At 36.4% G+C, this 21,545-nt stretch overlaps 1 protein-coding gene across 2 annotated transcripts in view; it reads left to right on the forward strand.

Annotated features, from left to right (window-relative positions):
- Positions 1–11,128, forward strand: part of LOC137622322 (E3 ubiquitin-protein ligase ZNRF1) — a 106,132-nt gene extending 95,004 nt beyond the window's left edge. For both annotated transcript variants that reach the window (XM_068352897.1, XM_068352896.1), the window contains 2 exons: positions 4,956–5,083; positions 10,028–11,128. In XM_068352897.1, the coding sequence (XP_068208998.1) occupies positions 4,956–5,083; positions 10,028–10,063 (164 nt within the window). In that variant the 3' untranslated portion in view covers positions 10,064–11,128. The remainder of the gene's footprint in view (positions 1–4,955; positions 5,084–10,027) is intronic.
- The last annotated feature ends 10,417 nt before the right edge of the window (positions 11,129–21,545 follow it).

Here is a 21,545-nt window from a genome sequence, read left to right on the forward strand (position 1 = left end):
CACAACCGTTATGATGAAAGATAAGGAAACTTTAAACTGGGTGCAAACACGGAAGCACCACAACCGTTATGATGAAAGATAAGGAAACTTTAAACTGGGTGCAAACACGGAAGCACCACAACCGTTATGATGAAAGATAAGGAAACTTTAAACTGGGTGCAAACACGGAAGCACCACAACCGTTATGATGAAAGATAAGGAAACTTTAAACTGGGTGCAAACACGGAAGCACCACAACCGTTATGATGAAAGATAAGGAAACTTTAAACTGGGTGCAAACACGGAAGCACCACAACCGTTATGATGAAAGATAAGGAAACTTTAAACTGGGTGCAAACACGGAAGCACCACAACCGTTATGATGAAAGATAAGGAAACTTTAAACTGGGTGCAAACACGGAAGCACCTAAACCGTTATGATGAAAGATAAGGAAACTTTAAACTGGATGCAAACACGGAAGCACTAAAACCGTTATGATGAAAGATAAGGAAACTTTAAACTGGGTGCAAACACGGAAGCACCAAAACCGTTATGATGAAAGATAAGGAAACTTTAAACTGGGTGCAAACACACACTTTAAACTGGATGCAAACACGGAAGCACTAAAACCGTTATGATGAAAGATAAGGAAACTTTAAACTGGGTGCAAACACGGAAGCACCAAAACCGTTATGATGAAAGATAAGGAAACTTTAAACTGGGTGCAAACACGGAAGCACCTAAACCGTTATGATGAAAGATAAGGAAACTTTAAACTGGGTGCAAACACGGAAGCACCACAACCGTTATGATGAAAGATAAGGAAACTTTAAACTGGGTGCAAACACGGAAGCACCACAACCGTTATGATGAAAGATAAGGAAACTTTAAACTGGGTGCAAACACGGAAGCACCACAACCGTTATGATGAAAGATAAGGAAACTTTAAACTGGGTGCAAACACGGAAGCACCAAAACCGTTATGATGAAAGATAAGGAAACTTTGAACTGGGTGCAAACACGGAAGCACCACAACCGTTATGATGAAAGATAAGGAAACTTTGAACTGGGTGCAAACACGGAAGCACCACAACCGTTATGATGAAAGATAAGGAAACTTTGAACTGGGTGCAAACACGGAAGCACCACAACCGTTATGATGAAAGATAAGGAAACTTTGAACTGGGTGCAAACACGGAAGCACCACAACCGTTATGATGAAAGATAAGGAAACTTTGAACTGGGTGCAAACACGGAAGCACCACAACCGTTATGATGAAAGATAAGGAAACTTTAAACTGGGTGCAAACACGGAAGCACCACAACCGTTATGATGAAAGATAAGGAAACTTTAAACTGGGTGCAAACACGGAAGCACCACAACCGTTATGATGAAAGATAAGGAAACTTTAAACTGGGTGCAAACACGGAAGCACCACAACCGTTATGATGAAAGATAAGGAAACTTTAAACTGGGTGCAAACACGGAAGCACCACAACCGTTATGATGAAAGATAAGGAAACTTTAAACTGGGTGCAAACACGGAAGCACCACAACCGTTATGATGAAAGATAAGGAAACTTTAAACTGGGTGCAAACACGGAAGCACCACAACCGTTATGATGAAAGATAAGGAAACTTTAAACTGGGTGCAAACACGGAAGCACCACAACCGTTATGATGAAAGATAAGGAAACTTTAAACTGGGTGCAAACACGGAAGCACCACAACCGTTATGATGAAAGATAAGGAAACTTTAAACTGGGTGCAAACACGGAAGCACCACAACCGTTATGATGAAAGATAAGGAAACTTTAAACTGGGTGCAAACACGGAAGCACCACAACCGTTATGATGAAAGATAAGGAAACTTTAAACTGGGTGCAAACACGGAAGCACCACAACCGTTATGATGAAAGATAAGGAAACTTTAAACTGGGTGCAAACACGGAAGCACCACAACCGTTATGATGAAAGATAAGGAAACTTTAAACTGGGTGCAAACACGGAAGCACCACAACCGTTATGATGAAAGATAAGGAAACTTTAAACTGGGTGCAAACACGGAAGCACCACAACCGTTATGATGAAAGATAAGGAAACTTTAAACTGGGTGCAAACACGGAAGCACCACAACCGTTATGATGAAAGATAAGGAAACTTTAAACTGGGTGCAAACACGGAAGCACCACAACCGTTATGATGAAAGATAAGGAAACTTTAAACTGGGTGCAAACACGGAAGCACCACAACCGTTATGATGAAAGATAAGGAAACTTTAAACTGGGTGCAAACACGGAAGCACCACAACCGTTATGATGAAAGATAAGGAAACTTTAAACTGGGTGCAAACACGGAAGCACCACAACCGTTATGATGAAAGATAAGGAAACTTTAAACTGGGTGCAAACACGGAAGCACCACAACCGTTATGATGAAAGATAAGGAAACTTTAAACTGGGTGCAAACACGGAAGCACCACAACCGTTATGATGAAAGATAAGGAAACTTTAAACTGGGTGCAAACACGGAAGCACCACAACCGTTATGATGAAAGATAAGGAAACTTTAAACTGGGTGCAAACACGGAAGCACCAAAACCGTTATGATGAAAGATAAGGAAACTTTAAACTGGGTGCAAACACGGAAGCACTACAACCGTTATGATGAAAGATAAGGAAACTTTAAACTGGGTGCAAACACGGAAGCACTACAACCGTCATGATGAAAGATAAGGAAACTTTAAACTGGGTGCAAACACGGAAGCACCAAAACCGTTATGATGAAAGATAAGGAAACTTTAAAGTGGGTGCAAACACGGAAGCACCACAACCGTTATGATGAAAGATAAGGAAACTTTAAACTGGGTGCAAACACGGAAGCACCAAAACCGTTATGATGAAAGATAAGGAAACTTTAAACTGGGTGCAAACACGGAAGCACCACAACCGTTATGATGAAAGATAAGGAAACTTTAAACTGGGTGCAAACACGGAAGCACTAAAACCGTTAGGATTGGAGATAAAGGAAACTTGAACTGGATGCAAACACAGAAGCACTAAAACCATTATGATGAGAGATATAGGAAAGTAAGTCAAACTAGGTGCAAATGCAGAAGCACTAGATATAACATATTATGGAGGATCATGATCATGAGGAAGTAAACATTACGGAATTGTCATTTATAAATTTAATAATTGCAAATTAACTTTTGAGAAGTAACTGGTCTTATTAAGTGGCTACTAGCCTCTGTTAAGCCCTGTCCTCACGATCGAGCACGCCTGATGGGCAAACAGTGATACCAGGCCTCAATAGTTAGTTAAAATGAGGGTTGATGGTGTCAGAAGTGGGTAAACTAAAGGCAGGGATCTGGCAACACTGTGTGATGCCAGGTCCCTGTCTGTGGTTTTCCCGCTTCTGACGTCATTAACCCTCATTCTTACTAACTATTGTGGTCTGGTATCACTGTTTGCCCGTCGGGCGTGCTCAATCGTGTGGACAGGGCTTTAGGAGGATACACCTTTTTGGGTTTGAGTAGATTTTGCTTGTGATGTTCATGATACTGTTAATATACAGAGCCTCATTGAGGGAGATACGCAGGGATAAATCGTTAATGGATTAGATACTTTGTAAATACACGAGTAGATGCATCCCCATCGATTGAGATGGGATACTTGGAGGAGCTATAAGTGGATACACTCTCTGTGAGGGATATAGTTTTTCAGGTTTTGATTAAACTATGGGGATGCACATCTTACAAAGTTATAGAGTAGATACAGTTTAGTATAAGATTGGCTTGCCTTAGTTCCCCTCTTTCCTCCAAGAATATAACAATGCGGTTATGAATATACAATACTGTTAAAATTATTTTTCACCCAAGGGATTAACTACTACACTGTAATTGTTCAGTGGCCACTCTCCTCTTGGCAAGGGTAAATGAGAATTTTTAGCTATGGTAAGCAGCTCTTCATATAGAAGGACACTTCAAAATCAAACAATTGTTCTCTAGTCTTGGGCAGTGCCATAGACTGTAACATGGTCTTCCACTTTCTTGGGGTAGAGGTCTCTTGCTTGAGGGTACACTCTGTCACACTGTTCGATCTTATTTTTCTTGTTTTGTTAAAGTTTTTATATTTTATATAGGAGATATTCATTTTACTGTTGTTACTGTTCTTAAAATATTTTATTTTTCCTTGTTTCCTTTCTTCACTGGGCTATTTTCTCTGTTGGAGTCCCTGGTCTTATAGCATCCTGCTTTTCCAACTAGGATTGTAGCTTAGCAAGTAATGATAATAATAATAATAATAGTAAATGTTTTGTAATATTTACTGTACGTATAACAATGTTTTAATATGCCACTTGTCAAGAAATTAGAATAAGTTTTGGAGTAAGAGTTACAAATATCATTCAATTCCTGTCATCACAGTATGTTTATTTATGTTTCTTTTACTGTATTTCCAGATTTAACAACAAATATAGTGGTTAAGAATTTTTTTTTTTTACTGCAGATACTTAATGTATTGTATTTCATGATATACCAAGGTGTAAATCTTTTATCATTATTGTAGATTTAACAACAAAACTAGTGATTAAACATCTTTTTGCTTTACTGCGATACTTAACCCTTTCACTGCCATTGGCGACTTCGTCAAAATGTGAAATAGGGAAACCTCTTTTAAAAGCATCCGAACTATAGAAAATTATTATTTAATGGAAAGGGGTTAATGAGAGTTTTCCAATAAATATTAACAATCCAGAGTTTGCTGGTCTTGGAAGATTTTGCTACATCAGAAGTTTCGTTGAATTTACCACTGGCACTGTAAGGGTTAATGTATTGTATTCCATGATATATCAAATTTTAAATCTATAACTATATTGTACACTGGAATGATTTTAAAATGTGTTCTCGTCCAGTTTTAATCGTGCGATTTAAAAATCCTGACTTGTGAATGCTCACCGTTTTTACCTTTACAGAGGATGTGCTGACGGAGGATAAAGGGGAATGTGTGATCTGCTTGGAGGATCTGTGCCAGGGGGATACGATTGCGAGGCTCCCTTGTCTATGTATTTATCACAAATCGTGCATAGATGAATGGTTCCAGGTAAGGACGGAATTGCTCGGTCGGTTTCTTGTTGAGAGTCACCGGGGTTTTTGAAAGGTTTTAGTTTCATAATTTTTTATAGACTATACTCCCTATTGACTGTTAACTCATTGACTGTAAACTTCTTAATGACTGTAAACTCTTTAATGTCTAAACTCCTTAATGACTGTAAACTCCTTAATGACTGTAAACTCCTTATTGACTATAGACTCCTTATTGACTATAGACTCCTTATTGACCTTATACTCCTTATAGGTTATAGACTCCTTATTGACTATAGACTCCTTATTGACTATAAACTTGTTGATTATAAACTTTACTGACTATAGACTCCTTATTGACTAAGACTCCTTATTGACTATAAACTCCTTGTTGACTATAAACTCTTCATTGACTATAGACTCCTTATTGACTATAAACTTTATAAACTCCTTATTGACTTTAAACTCTTTATTGGGTATAGACTCCTTATTGACTATAAACTCATTGTCTGTAGACTCCTTATTGTCTATAGACTCCCTATTGACTGTAGACTCCCTATTGACTATAGACTCCTTATTGTCTATAGACTCCCTATTGACTGTAGACTCCTTATTGACTATAAACTCATTGTCTGTAGACTCCTTATTGTCTATAGACTCCCTATTGACTGTAGACTCCCTATTGACTATAGACTCCTTATTGTCTATAGACTCCCTATTGACTGTAAACTCCCTATTGACTATAGACTCCCTATTGACTATAGACTCCTTATTGACTATTACTTGTCTGAGAAATGAGGGCAATTCTGGTACCCATATCTCATTGTGGTAGCCTATTGGAAATGTCCCTGACTCGCAATCTGCGGACTGTGAGTTCGAGTTCTGCTCAGACCTGGCTGTTCCCAGCAGTATCCGCAACCTCGCCGTCCGTGTGAGATGGCAGCAGCCATTGAATGGCCCTCCCTACCCCGAGACTTGAGTCATGATGGATTTGACATCTATGGTCTGCCTCTAGAACATTGCCCTGTATCTCTCCTCTTCGAGAACTTGACGTCACTGGGATTTTCATAAACCGGTACCATTTTATTTGGTCTTATCAATACCGTACTAAAGGATCTTCTTTAGCTCGGTAACTGGTCCTTTACACAAGGTGCTAAGGTTCCTCTTATCAAAATTAACCTATTGGTTTGTATTGGACCTAAACTCATTCATTTCAATTTTTTCACTCTTTCTCGGCGACCCTTTTGACATGTTATTGTGTTGGCTCATATTTTTTTTTCTTTTAGCTACTGTCAATTTATTTTTAATTTCCTTTAAAGTAGTTATTAGGCATTTGCTTAACTATATAGGAAAACAGTCGTATTTTAAAACTCTCTCTCTCTCTCTCTCTCTCTCTCTCTCTCTCTCTCTCTCTCTCTCTCTCTCTCTCTCTCTCTCTCTCTCTCTCATATGTAGATTGTGAGTCAGACAAATTCACCATGTGCTATATTCCAGAAGAGATCCTAGCATTACATATGTGGACCAAAATGTCTAGTGAACGTCTTGAAAAATTGTGTTTTAGGTAAGCTCGTTGCAAGTTTTGAGAGCAAAGATTATGGCTTCAGAAATTTCCCTGGCTGTAAGTAAGTTTGTCTTATCCATATTTTATACACACCAGCCTTTGTTAAAGATAAAAATCCAACTCGGGCCATGACTTGAATCGCTTCCTGATGCGAACTGTTTGAGCTTGAATATTAACTGAACAATTTTTTTCCAGAATATTTGTCTTGAATGGTAAGGAAATTTTTAATAGATGAGTAACAAGCGCAAGATAAATATGTTTGGGAGGAAATACGTGTTCTTGTCTCGAGAGAGGGAGGAAAGATAATATTTGTACTGTTATAGATAAGTGGACATTCAGAATGAAGATTTAAGGTAGAAGCAAATTAGAATAAAGAAAAGATTAAAAGTTAGGGGGAAAGTAGTATTGGATCAACAAAGGGACTGTCTTGATATTCTACTAAGCAAAGGGAATGAATAGGCATTGCTACAAGTTAATACAGAGGACTAATAGAAATTGAGATGTTGAGTAATGATAAGACTGCAGAACCACCAGGAATAACTTGTGATATGTAAAAGGAGTTAAATGGCAGGACAGGATTAGAAATAAAGCTATAAGAGATTACTTGAGTGCCATATGTGGATGAGATCATGACAAGGGATAGATGGAGATGGTTTGGGCATGCTCTTCGCACTCGCCAAGAGAGATTAGTTCACCAAACGTTCAACGGAGCTCCACAAGGCACTAGAAGAGTTGGAAGACCAAGGCTTACATGGTTGAGGACTATGAAGCATGAAGTAGATGATGATTGAGAAGAATTGATTTAAAAGCTCCAAGATTAAGACGACTGACGAAATATAGCAGAGGCCCTTTGTGTCAATAGGCGTAGGAGATGATGATGATGTAAAAGGCAGCTTGAGAGTTGGTCATTGGATATCTGACGATGATATTGTCAAGGGTGGATATTGAATCTGAGGAATTTTAGTAAGATATTGCATCTGTAATTCAAAGATTAAAAAGATGCAATACAGTGTTGGAATTGTAGTAAAGTAAAGTATGAAATTACTAGGGTATATAAAAAGGTGATAAGTTAGAGAGGGGCTGAGAAACTTGTAGAACGTTAATAATTGTCAGTTGGCATTGTGCCATGGAAATTACCTCAGAGGCAATCAGTGAAATCACGCAGTTACACGATGAATTCCTTGCTAAATTGTTCATGAGTAAATCTTTATTCGTGTACAAGGACAAACACTTAGATGGGCATTTAAAGGGACTGTACTGCATTTTAATGCAAGGTCGAGATTAGAAAGGTTCAAGCATAATAAAAGTTGAGCTGAATTTTCGCATATATCAAAGAACTTCACTGAACCCTTTATTGCCCATCGTAGATTCAATATCCAGGGGATTAAGTGTTAACAGCAGAATAAAAGATAGAAGAGAATCAAGGTTTTGTTAACAGGAAATGAGGATAAGATTGTCCACTGAGGGAAGTAGCTATCTGGATTTGTGTAGGGTTGAATCTAAGTCCTGTACAGTAACATGCATTGAATGCAATGGGAATATCTCAGGATATGATGGAGATTGGTTTAAGTGAAGTAAGGTAGTTTTGATAACGGGAATGCTCAAGAAGAGCTAATAGTGTCAAGATGAAGGAAATAAGGCCGTGTTAAATTATTTGAATTTTAGGTTTTACAAGAAATTAAATCCTTTTCATGTAGCTTTTTAAAATTGACATCGACACCTATATGTACGATCACTTTCATTAATGACGATACTTTGTACTTTTATCATCGTTCTCAAGTGAAAAGAAGTATTTCTATTTTTTATGAACTCTTTAGATTATTAGTAAATCAGTACATATATCAAGAATATATCTAATATAGAATGTTAAAAAATCTTCACTGTGAAAAACTTTGCCATGTTAGATATGCCATGAATTAAAACTAAACATTCTGAAATATGAAGAATAAAGTCAGGGATGCCAGTTGCACACAATCATCCTACGCAATAAAAACACAAGAAAATTTGCCTCCCTGACTCCAAACTGTTGGCATGCCTGAAAACCTCTGAAAATGATGCTGCAACTTTTCAAATGAGAGTGACATTCAGTATTAAGCCTACTTGCTGACCTGACATTGAGCTGAAAGACAGGAAACTTGAGTACTGACCTGACGTTGAGCTGAAATATAGGAAACTTCAGTAGCTATATGGAGAGTGTTAATAGAAATGCATATAAATAAGATCCTCCCCTTCAAAATTAGCCGTAAATTAAACAAGTCGGGCAACAGTATTCAGGTGGTGCTTCAACAAAGACGAGAGCCTTAAGAATCTGTCTAGAAAAGGACGACCCTGATGCACTACTCCAGAGCAGGATAACCAGATCTACGCTAATGGGAACTATTGGGTTTTTAGTTAATTTATCCTTTATGATTCAGTTCAATAACTATATTTTCATCAATAATTATCATTTGCAAGTCAGATAGGATCACCTATCTATCTATATGGCAAGGCACTTCCCCCAATTTTGTGGTGTGTAGCCAACATCAAACAAATAAAAAAAAAAAAAAGGGGGACCTTTCCTCTCTACGCTCCTCCCACCCTGACGAGGGACTCAACCGAGTTCGGCTGGTATTGCTAGGGTGCCACATGCCTAAAATAAAATTTTTAGACCAATAGACCTAGTATTAAGATTTAATTCTTAATGACTGCTTGAAAATTGAAACCATACATGATTAATAAAGCATTTTTATAATTTTAGCTTTCCCCTTTCAACTTTTATTTCCAGTAAAAACATATCAAAACCTTAAATTACAAGTAAGCTACTATGATAATTTGAAAGATAATAGGTCCATTTAAATTACCACTTCATAGGAACATGGTGCCCAAGTTGCTGTAGTTGCCAGATGTTGCTTTTTAAATTGACAATTTGTCCAAGAATAAAAGTACATGGTATCACCACTTATGAACGTAACTGTACATGAGGTTTGTACTGTAGTCTTCATTTAGTGTAGAAGACGAAGCAGTTTTTGCAAACTTTATAGAATGCCAATTAAGGAATGGCTGCTTTACTTGGATAATTTTAGTACTTAGCATGAAAGAATTTCATCACCATAATCTAATCAATTGTTTTCCAATGTGCTTTGAGAAATTTATTCGTTATACCGGTAATGTTTTTATGATTGAAGATTGTTTTCCTGTGTAATTTGAGAAATTTATTACTTAGACTGGTAAGGTTTTATCTAATTTGCAGGAGTCGCTTGTTAACAAGATGGTAGATGAAATATATTTACACTGCTGAAGAGAGGGAATTTACATATTCTATTATTAATCAAGCAACTCTATACTTACTGTATATACTTACAGCAAATAAGATATATAAATATTCGTTTGATGTGTTCACTACATGCATTCTGCTTTTTTCAGGTGAATCGGTCGTGTCCCGAACATCCATACGATTGAGCCATTGCACATTTTTGATCGTTGCAAGAAAATGCCTACGTGCCATTATTGTTGTTTGTGCCAGTTGGGAAGCATCAGGAGACTAGGGATGCTTACCCACACCATTAGGAGAGGAGGACATTATTCCTTTTTACTTTTGTCTGCTACCGTAACTTGACAAAGGTTGGAAGACGTGTAAAAAAAAAAATGGAGCCCCACTTGGCTGCAATTGAACTCCATGAAAATTCCCGTGACAAATAAGTGAGAAGTTAGCGAGTGTTATAAAACTACAGTGATAAAAATTACGTGATCCCCAGGTACATAACGACAGTTACTCGATGTTGAACAATGAAGCTCTATGGCCTCATTATTTCCTTTTTTTTTTTCTCCTGGGAACAAGAATTTTACAAACTAAAACTCCATGTAAACTATTGTGGCATTCAGCAACAGAGTGCCAACACTTGAAAGTGACTCGTGAATTTTGATTTTGGATGTGTATCAGTGATAACATCGAAAAAAATGCAGACTTGACAGATTGTGTGATGCCATTGTTGATGCTGATGAGTGGGTCTTCTATCCAGCGGCGATTTTGTTTTTCGTAAAGAATATTTTGTAAATCTGTATACATCACCCTATGTTATAGAAGACTTGATACATAAAAAAAAAAGGCTTTTTCCTCAATTGGATATTGTTGTCAGTCCTTGGCAGGTTCAGTCAAGCTTTTTAGGTCTGCCCTACCAATTTTCAGTATTGTACTCTTGAAGACAAAAGACAGTATATTGCTCTTAATTTTGTTTGCATTCTACAAAGCATTTCAGGACCTAGAAAGTTAGGGAGAGTTTTGTAGTACTGTATATCTTGACAGTGGTTGTATAAGCTGCTCAGGTAATAGATTAGAATGCAGTACTGCCGTGCAAGGAGTCGGCTCAAGGTGAGGAGGGTCAAGTAATACTCACGTCCATGGTTGATGACACGATGCCTTAGCTGATTAACTAGAGATGTTTCAGCAAATTCAGTGCTGTACTTTTGTCAGTCACTTTAGAACATTATCATTATTATTATTATCATAGCCATACCTTTTAAAGACATCTTAAGCTCGCCTCTGTTGAATGGAGGAAGCGGGCTGTGGTCGCTCGTTAGTGAAATAAATTCTATTATTTTATCTTACTTTTCTATTTAGGATGAGCTGGTTTCATGCTTATCTTCCAGATTTTTAGATTAGTAAATAGAAAAAGCTTATGAAGGAGCACTCTATCTTTGCCAGATACCTTAGTAACAGTTCCAAATTACTCCTGTCCTTTTTATTTTCCCTCTGCCCCGTTCCTTGTGATATGAAATGAGAGTCAAGTCCGGTGCATTAGTCGTGTGTTCGAAGCCGATATTGTTTTTGTACCGGGATTAATAAGCTCAGCAGAGTGTAAGCCCTTTCTCCAATGATGAATTAATGTACCGCATATTGTGGTTAGCCCTAAGGACCTACAATAAGACTGCCTCTAAAGGCATAGAAAAGAAACCTTTCAATTTGAAGTGATGGCTGTCTTATGCTTTACCTCACCTCCGGATCAATAGTATGGATTATCCTTGTAATTATTGAAGCATTGATGCATTACAGTCACCGCTGCTCTTGTGAAGAGACCCATGGCTACAACCAGCAGCAATCCCACAATGCCTTGCTCGGCAAGTAATTCTTTTAAACGGTTTCTCCCCACTTTTTATTTCTATTTGAAAAATTGAGTGAATATCTATGCAGTCTTTCATGTTGCTGCTTGGAGAAAATTTGACTTTGTTAATTGTAATTTGAAGTGTGGGCTTTTTGTCTTTCCTTCAAGAGGCACAAGGGTTTGTGATGTTTTGAATACGACGATTGCAAGCCTACTGCGTAGCCTTCACGTGTCGATTTGTCCTGTGATTTAACATTTGTTTTAACTAGAGATGCATATTCTAAACCTATTAAAGTATTGCAGTGGCAACTGCTTAATCCAGCATTTATTTTTTAGGTTACGTTGACCTGTAGTTTATTACTAATTACGTATTTTGTTCACTAAATAAAATCACATTTTTAGAGTCATAAGGAAAGATGTGATGCATTATTTGTGAGCCTTTGGGTAGGGATGGTAAGGGTTTGTTGACTTGGTGGATCTCAGTTGTAAAACTGCTTGGTTTTTCACTGTTTAACTTTGGGCATTTGTTTTCTATCAAGTAAACTCTCTTTTCTTGTAATTTAAACCTGACAATGTTTAGTTCAAATATCATTAGTCATATTAGCTAATAATTTTATTTAGACTCATTAACAAATAATTAGGAATTTACGAGTTAATTAGCAGATGTTAGTTTGGATTTCCTGTTATGTAAGCTTGTTTGATATTGGGTTCTTTATTTGACGATGGATATCGTTGTTTTTCATGAATTTTGGACAGAGTCAGATCTCTGTGAATTGTATTAACATGTGGCATTAATATAAGGGAAAGTGTATTACGATACAGTGGCTGGTTTTCTTGTTATTTTGGCTACGTAATAAAGGACAAAGCTTTGTGTAAATAGATTAGATAATTTTGTAATCAAAACTAGGAATAAAAAGTACGTAGGTGTGTGTCTACATTAGAGTATGGTATATACATAAAGATTCGTTATTACAAGCTCTAACTGTGATTGAATAGAATTATATTGATGAATTGGTTGTTTAATGGAAGTTTTTATCAAATTGGTTGCCAACTTGATACTGTATCTTACTTTTTCTCTCTCTCTTTGTCTATCTCGACAGTCAGTATTGTCTCTATCCTTGTGGCAGTAGACCTGTCACTGATTGGCCTATGGTTGTCTTGTATACTAATGCTATTTGTGATTTGGCCTTAATCGTCTTAGTTGTCGATAAGAATTTAACTTAGGATTGGTAATTTAGTGCAAAGGGCATGAACATTTCTAGATTTTAATGGGAATTTACACTTTTATACTTTGGTAAAGTGGTTCTCCACTGTATCACTCTTTGAGTATTAAGGCAATGTTTTTGACACACAACCCAAAATTGGTACTCTGACATACAGCATATAATTGTGCATAGAAAAAAAGAAATCATTGTTTTTCGAATGGGTGGTAGTCAAGAATTTAAGATGGTTCCAGCATCACGTACATATGTATGGCATTTTGGCTCCTTGATGCTCCAGTGATTGATAACACACACTACTGAACAAGTGAATTGCAGTGACTAGAAATTATTTGATATATTTTTGTGCATTAATTTGGGCCCCATTGGCTCCACGCCTGAAGGTTGTATATATTGGTTGTCCTTTATATTTTCTTGTGCCACTTTTTTTTTTTAATTTTTCCCTGTTTTCCTTTGTCCCTTCCTCCCTAACCCCTCGTGATGAGATGCCTAAACGACATTTTGGATGCTTTCTTTCTCCTTGTTGTTTTACGAAGATGTACACTCTCTTTATTTACCATATTGATCATATAGAATTTGCCATAAACATTCAAACACAGACGAACATACATACACACACATCTGTTAAGTGAAAGAAGCAGAGGCATAGCTGTGTGAATCAAGAGACTTACGTCGCCATTTGTCGGGTTTGTACAGTTTGTTATGATTTGTACAGCCATGCCAGAACCCTCTCATATCTTAAGCGTATCATTAGAGTGGTCTGTTGATCAAACCCCCTCTGTAGCTGTCTGTCTGTCTGTCTGTCAGCTTTTTTTTCCCCCCCTCTATCTTTTACTCTTTTTACTTTAAAACTAGTAGCGTCAGTGGTAAGTTGCCTCGGCGACCGACTTCTCACCAGCAGTTCACGAGTCTTGTTTGCCTTGTGTCTGTCCGGAATCTTATCTATTCCACGTGTTTCTTTACCGAGTCGTTTTCTTACGTTGCATGAATTCACGTTCACATGTGTATCATTGTATAGTTCCAGAGTATTTTATTACCCCATAAGATGTACTGTATATTACACTAAAGGTGCAATGATTTGATATATGTTGTAGTTTTGTATATATATATATATATATATATATATATATATATATATATATATATATATATATATATATATATTTATATATAAATATATATATATCTATATTTATATATATATATTTATATATATATATATATATAAATATATATATATCTATATTTATATATATATATAAATATATATATATATATATATATATATTATATATATATTATATATATATATATATACATATATATATATATATACATATATATATATATATACATATATATATATATATATATATATATATATATATATATATATATATATATATATATAAATATATATATATATATATATATATATATATATATATATATATATATATACATATATATATATATATATATATATATATATATATACATATATATATATATATATATATATATATATATATATATATAAATATATATATATATATATATATATATATATATATATATATATATATATATATATATTAGCCATAGTATTCAAAGACAATTGGCATGAATATATCCTGATATTATGGAAATTTTTCAAAATCCAGTGAAAATTTTTGAAAGGAAAAAATGTGATTTATTCTTTTAGTTAAAGATGAATTTTGTACACCGCAGTGTCGCTGAAAATTATGTACAATAATAAAGGCTGATGAATGTGATGTGATCTTTTAATTCCTTTCTGTGCCTTGCTTTTAATTTTGCTTTCCTTACAGATATAGTCCTTGTTACTCAAGTGCTTTGAAATAACCGTCAGACATTACCGTTTATCAGTACGATTTAAAGTAGGTTTATCCTTTTCTGTGGACTTATTATTATTATTATTATTATTACTTGCTAAGCTACAAATATAGTTTTAAAAGCAGGATTTTATAAGAACAAGGCTCCAACAGGGAAAAATATCCCAGTGAGGAAAGGAAATAAACTACAGCAGAAGTAATGAACAATTGAAATAAGATATTTTAAGAACAGTAACATTAAAATAAATTTTTCATGTATAAACTATAAAAACATAAGAATACAAGAGGACGAGAACAGTGTGCCTGAGTATACCCTCAAGCAAGAGAAGGATATATGATACAATGACCATAATGAAAACATTTTTAATAAGTGCTTCGGTTTGTGAAACATTGTATTACATATCTTTGTAATATATAATAACACTTGTATTATAACTTACTCCTCTAACAAAGTTTCTGTAATTAAAAGGCAACAGTTTGTGTTAGTTTTTATTTGTTTTGTAGTAACATTCTTGAAACTATTATTTTTCAATCAAACTCTTATGCCCTCAACTTCAAGGAATTCTGTCTTACAAATACGGTAGTATATTCTCTACTACATTATATACTGTTGGTTGATTATTTATTTGGGGATCCAATGAAGCCTATATTTATATAAAGTACGGTTGTGGTGGCCTATTGGCAACGTTCCTGCCTGGCGATCACCGGATTGCGGTTCGAATCCTGTTCAAGCTTGATAGCTTCTTGTAGTGTCTACATCCTTGTGAGCTAAAGATGGAGGTTTTGGGGTAGCCTTTAGGTATACCTGCTGATGTGGCTGGTCTTAGCTCTAATGGAGAGGGGCCTTGGGCACTGATCATATGTATACAGTATATGGTCAGTCTCTAGCGCATTTTCACTATCCGTTGCCTCTGTCATTCATGAGTGGCCTTTAAACCTTAAATCCAGTCTACATCATTGATTGGTTTCCTAGAAATATGACCCAAGCTAATTTTCTATGTATATTGAATTTTCTCCTTAAAAAGTTAACTATACTCCCCATATACATGTACTGAAGACGGAAAATTACTTAACCTGCTATCATTTTATAAAAACCAGATACAGTACTGTACTTGACGTTAGGTCTGGTAATACAGGTACTGTACTGCATAATGTGGATTTTATTTTTGCATTTGATATTCAAGGCCGAGTGACGTAAAGTCGGAACCAGTGTATCTCAAACGGATGGATAGAGGTTTATTACTTTTATGAATTACCTGCATGATACAGTATCTCATACTTGGTAAATAATATGTACTGTAACTGACTATTATTCTATCTCCTCATAATGGGGTAGTGCTTTCAGTGCAATTCCCCTAGTGTACTGTAGGCATTACTTGAGGGTCTTTGGAATGTTCCTTTGGCTCTCGGCTGCACTTGCTTTATATCTTTTGTAACCTCCATTTCCGCTTCTTTTCTTCCATTTTACTGTTGAACCTCTTGCAGTTTTACTTCAGTGTAACTGCACTCTTCGCACTTCTCAAAGAGATTATTTCATCAAACGTTCAGCTGGGCTCCATGAGGCACTACAAGAGTTGAAAGACCTAGACCTACATGGCTGAGGACTATGAAGCACAAAGTAGATGATGAATGGAGAAGTATTGAATTAAAAGTTCCAGATAGAGAAGACTGGTGAAATCTAACTGAGGCCCTTTGCATCAATAGGTGTAGGAGGAGATGATGACGATGTAACTGTAGGGGCCAAGGTTTTCCATTAGTTAAACTTTGACAATGAATGGCCTCAAAGGTGCCATCACTGAGCTGTATAGTACAGATTTATAAATCCAATACAAATCAAAACAAAGATGCAAAACTACTTGACACTTACTCCAGATTCAGAACAATGTACGGTATCTTTGACATCTTGAATGAAGTAGAATTGCGCACTTTAAATATTTGATCATTAACTCAAAACTTCAATAATTGGTAAAGGGATTCCCTCGGACTAGGTCTCGCCTAGGAACCCGGTTCGGTATTGAATGCTTAGTTAATTTACTTGGCTGCGGTGTCTTTTGCATTTAATATTGTTAGATTTGTCAAAAGTATTTTGAATAGCCACAAATGGCTCTTTTAACTTTGTGATTTCCCCACAGTCGATACTCTTTTTAAAATGAAACAAAGTTGAAAATGACAGAAGAGTTCTGTATTTGTATTTAGTCCTCTTAATCATTCTTTAGATATTATTATTATTATTATTATTATTATTATTATTACTTGTTAAGCTACAACCCTAGTTGGAAAAGGAGATGCTATAAGCCCAGGGCCCCCAACAGGGAAAATAGCCCAGTGAGGAAAAGAAATAAGGAAAAATTAAATATTTTAAGAACAGTAACGTTATAATTAATATTTCCTATATAAACTACAAAAACTTAATAAAACAAGAGGAAGAAAAATAAGATAGAACAGTGTGCCCGAGTACACCCTCAAGCAAGAGAACTCTAACCCATTGTCTATAGTTTTTCATAATTTTCAACTTCACAATTGTTTGATGGTTATAACTAGATATTGCTTTATCTAGACAACTACAGTTATCTTGCGTTTTATATTGTTTTTTTTATGCTTTTTACGTTGATACTTGGACTGTACTTTTATATAGCATAAGGTACCATTTGGTGTGAGCTATGATAACTTCTCAGGCAGGAGAATCTTTTTTTTTTAGAGTAGTAAATGCTAATAATATAATTTATCTAAATCTTGTTTATCAGACTACTGTAGTTGGTGAATCTTACAGGGTTGTAAGAATATGACTCAGACCTGTAGAGATGTGTAAAATTCCTTGATGCGATTCACTGATGTTAATAGTTGTATTAGTGGGCCTTACAAAAAGGAAAAAAATCATTATCCCCAAGAAATTTAAGATTCTTTTGACATTCTCTCATTAAATTATATACTTGACAATTGTGCTCATGTTTACTGTAAGGTTCCATTCTATCATGACTTATCAAGTTGGTATTGTGAACCCAACTGCAGTTTTTATGTAGAAAATCTTGTTAAGATCAAGTACTGGTAGGCTAACACCAGTGGGAGTGTGTTTGTAATATCCGGAAGTTAGGCTACATCTAAATGATAGGCAATTTGGCAATAGCAGGCTAAGGCTTGGAATTTACAATATATGGATTCCAATGAAACATTCATTAAAGCTCTAGAGATCAGGGTCCATTGAATCTATACACCTTGAATATAAGCATCAGGTGAACGTAGCCTTAAGCAGCAGTCTAAAAGTAATCGTTATTAGATCTGTGAGGGCCTCACACAAGCCACAACTTCCTGCAAACTCTTTGTGAAATGACCTGTTGATCTTTATTGAGTCAATTGTAATATTTAAGTTTGGAAACAAACATCAACGTAAGAATCTCTTACGATCAACTCATTGATAGGTACAGATGTCTTTAGGCCATAAGTTCTGCAACTCAGTGTTTTTTCTGTAATGGAGGAAAGTATTTTGACTGCACTAAAGACATTACTGAATGGTCTTTTCAGCATCTGTTTGGCCACGGACTGAATCTCTTTAAAGCCTCTATCCCCGTTACTGTTATTTAGCCTTGCTGTCCATCCTCTTATATGTTGTTGTCGTGCCTATCTCGGTAAATCCATTTACAAACAATATGGGAGATTAATTAACGAGATAAGCATGTGCAATCATATAAGTTATGCAATGTTCTGAAATTTATCAATGACTATGAAGATAAAATAAAAGTACCATGTATATTGCAGTATACTGTAATGTAAACATGGTTGCGTGATGGTCTTTTGGTCAATTTAAACAACTTGATCTAATAGTAGGTTGGCCAGGGCACCAGCCGCCTGTTGAGATACTACCGCTAGAGAGGTAGTGTGTCCTTTGACTGGCCAGACAGTACTACATTGGATCCTTCTCTCTGGTTACGGTTCTTTCCCTTTGCCTACACATACACCAAATAGTCTGGCCTATTCTTTACACATTCTCTGTCCTCATACACCTGACATCACTGAGATTACCAAACAATTCTTCTTCACCCAAGGGGTTAACCACGGCAATGTAATTGTTCAGTGGCTACTTTCCTCTTGGTAAGGGTAGAAGAGACTCTAGCTATGGTAAGTAGCTCTTCTAGGAGGAGGACACTCCAAAATCAAACCATTGTTCTCTAGTCTTGGGTAGTCCTATAACCTCTGTACCATGGTCTTCCACTGTCTTGGGTTAGAGTTCTTTTGCTTGAGGGTACACTCAGGCACACTGTTCTACCCAGTTTCTCTTCCTCTTGTTTTGTTGAAGTGTTTATTGTTTATATAGGAAATATTTATTTTAATGTTACTATTCTTAAAATACTGTATTTTATTTTTCTTTGTTTCCTTTCCTCACTGGGCTATTTTCCCTGTTGGGGACCCTGGGCTTATAGCATTCTGCTTTTCCAACTAGGGTTGTAGCTTAGCATTTAATAATAATAATAATAATAATAATAATAATAATAATAATAATAATACATACAGTACATACATATACCAAAGCACTTCCCCCAATTTTGGGGGTAACCGACATCAAACAAATGAAATTGAAAAGGGGACCTCTTCTCTCTACGTTCCTCCCAGCCTGACGAGGGACTCAACCGAGTTCGGCTGGTACTGCTAGGGGTGCCACAGCCCACCCTCCCCCGTTATCCACCACAGATGAAGCATCATAACGCTGAATCCCCTACTGCTGCTACCTCCGCGGTCTTCCAAGGCACCGGAGGAAGCAGCAGAGCCTACCGGAACTGCGTCACAATCGCTCGCCATTCATTCCTATTTCTAGCACGCTCTCTTGCCTCTCTCACATCTATCCTCCTATCACCCAGAGCTTCCTTCTCTCCATCCATCCACCCAAACCTTGGCCTTCCTCTTGTACTTCTCCCATCAACTCTTGCATTCATCACCTTTTTTAACAGGCAGCCATTTTCCATTCTCTCAACATGGCCAAACCACCTCAACACATTCATATCCACTCCAGCTGCTAACTCATTTTTTACTCCTGTTCTCACCCTCACTACTTCGTTCCTAACCCTATTTACGCAGGATACACCAGCCATACTCCTTAGACATTTCATCTCAAACACATTCAATTTCTGTCTCTCCGTCACTTTCATTCCTCACAACTCCGATCCATACATCACAGTTGGTACAATCACTTTCTCATACAGAACTCTCTTTACATTCATGCCCAACCCTCTATTTTTTACTACTCCCTTAACTGCCCCCAACACTTTGCAACCTTCATTCACTCCCTGACGTACATCTGCTTCCACTCCACCATTTGCTGCAACAACAGACCCCAAGCACTTAAACTGATCCAACTCCTCAAGTAACTCTCCATTCAACATGACATTCAACCTCGCACCAATCTCTGATTCATACAACCCTTACCTCTTCTAAAACCACCCTGTACTTCTAAGATTGCATTCTCTTTTTTATCCTTAATCGTATTAATCAGTACTCTACCATACACTTTTCCCACCACACTCAACAAACTTATACCCCTTGAATTACAACACTCATGCACATCTCCCTTACCCTTATATAGTGGTACAATACATGCACAAACCCAAGCTACTGGTACCATTGACAACACAAAACACATATCAAACAATCTCACCAACCATTCAAGTACAGTCACACCCCCTTCCTTCAACATCTCAGCTCTCTCACCATCCATACCAGATGCTTTTCCTACTCTCGTTTCATCTAGTGCTCTCACTTCCTCTCTTGTAATCTCTCTCTCATTCTCATCTTCCATCACCGGCACCTCAACACCTGCAACAGCAATTATATCTGCCTCCCTATTATCCTCAACATTCAGCAAACTTTCAAAATATTCCGCCCACCTTTTCCTTGCCTCCTCTCCTTTTAACAATCTTCCATTTCCATCTTTCACTGTCTCTTCAATTCTTGAACCAGCCTTCCTTACTCTCTTCACTTCTTAACAAAACTTCTTATTCTCTTCATATGACTGACCCAATCCCTGACCCCACCTCAGGTCAGCTGCCCTCTTTGACTCACTTACCTTGCGCTTTACTTCCACATTTTTCTCTCTCTATCTTTCATACTTCTCTACACTATTACTCTGCAGCCATTCTTCAAAAGCCCTCTTTTTCTCTTTCACTTTTACCTTCACTCCTTCATTCCACCATTCACTGCCCTTCCTCATGCTGCCTCCAACAAACTTCTTGCCACACATATCACTTGCAATCCCACTTTCATTATTAACATAATATGATATGTTACGTCTTAAATGGAATAGAAAATAATAGGATGAAAAACAGCATTTGGTTAGTTGGTTAAGCTGAGCATGTAATATTCTTACACATATTTTTTTTACAGCAGGTAAGCTCATATCATGACACTTTGGCTTGATTTGACCCAAAGCTTTCTCAATGCAAATTACAAAAGGAATTCAAGAGAGAGAATAGCATGGGATAAAAAGTAAAAATGCCTATTTGCATATAAGTGAATTTTGATGGGAATGATTAAATATCGTTGTTGCAATAACTTTGATGTAGTAAATAAATATGGAAAAGATTTTCTCAGTTGATTACTGTATTCTGATATTCAAGTCCAGAAAGTGCGGTTACTCTTAAATTTATTTACACAATTCTGGTCTATGTTTTCGAGTTCCTCTTAATGTCCATTGTTAAGGACAACAAACAGAGACTTTTGTCTGTTTTCATGAAAAACTTAACATTTCTAGATTTCCTTCATTTCTCTTAATTTCTAAAAGTTT

Source organism: Palaemon carinicauda, chromosome 29 (genome assembly GCF_036898095.1).
Source record: "Palaemon carinicauda isolate YSFRI2023 chromosome 29, ASM3689809v2, whole genome shotgun sequence".
NCBI lineage: Eukaryota > Metazoa > Arthropoda > Malacostraca > Decapoda > Palaemonidae > Palaemon > Palaemon carinicauda.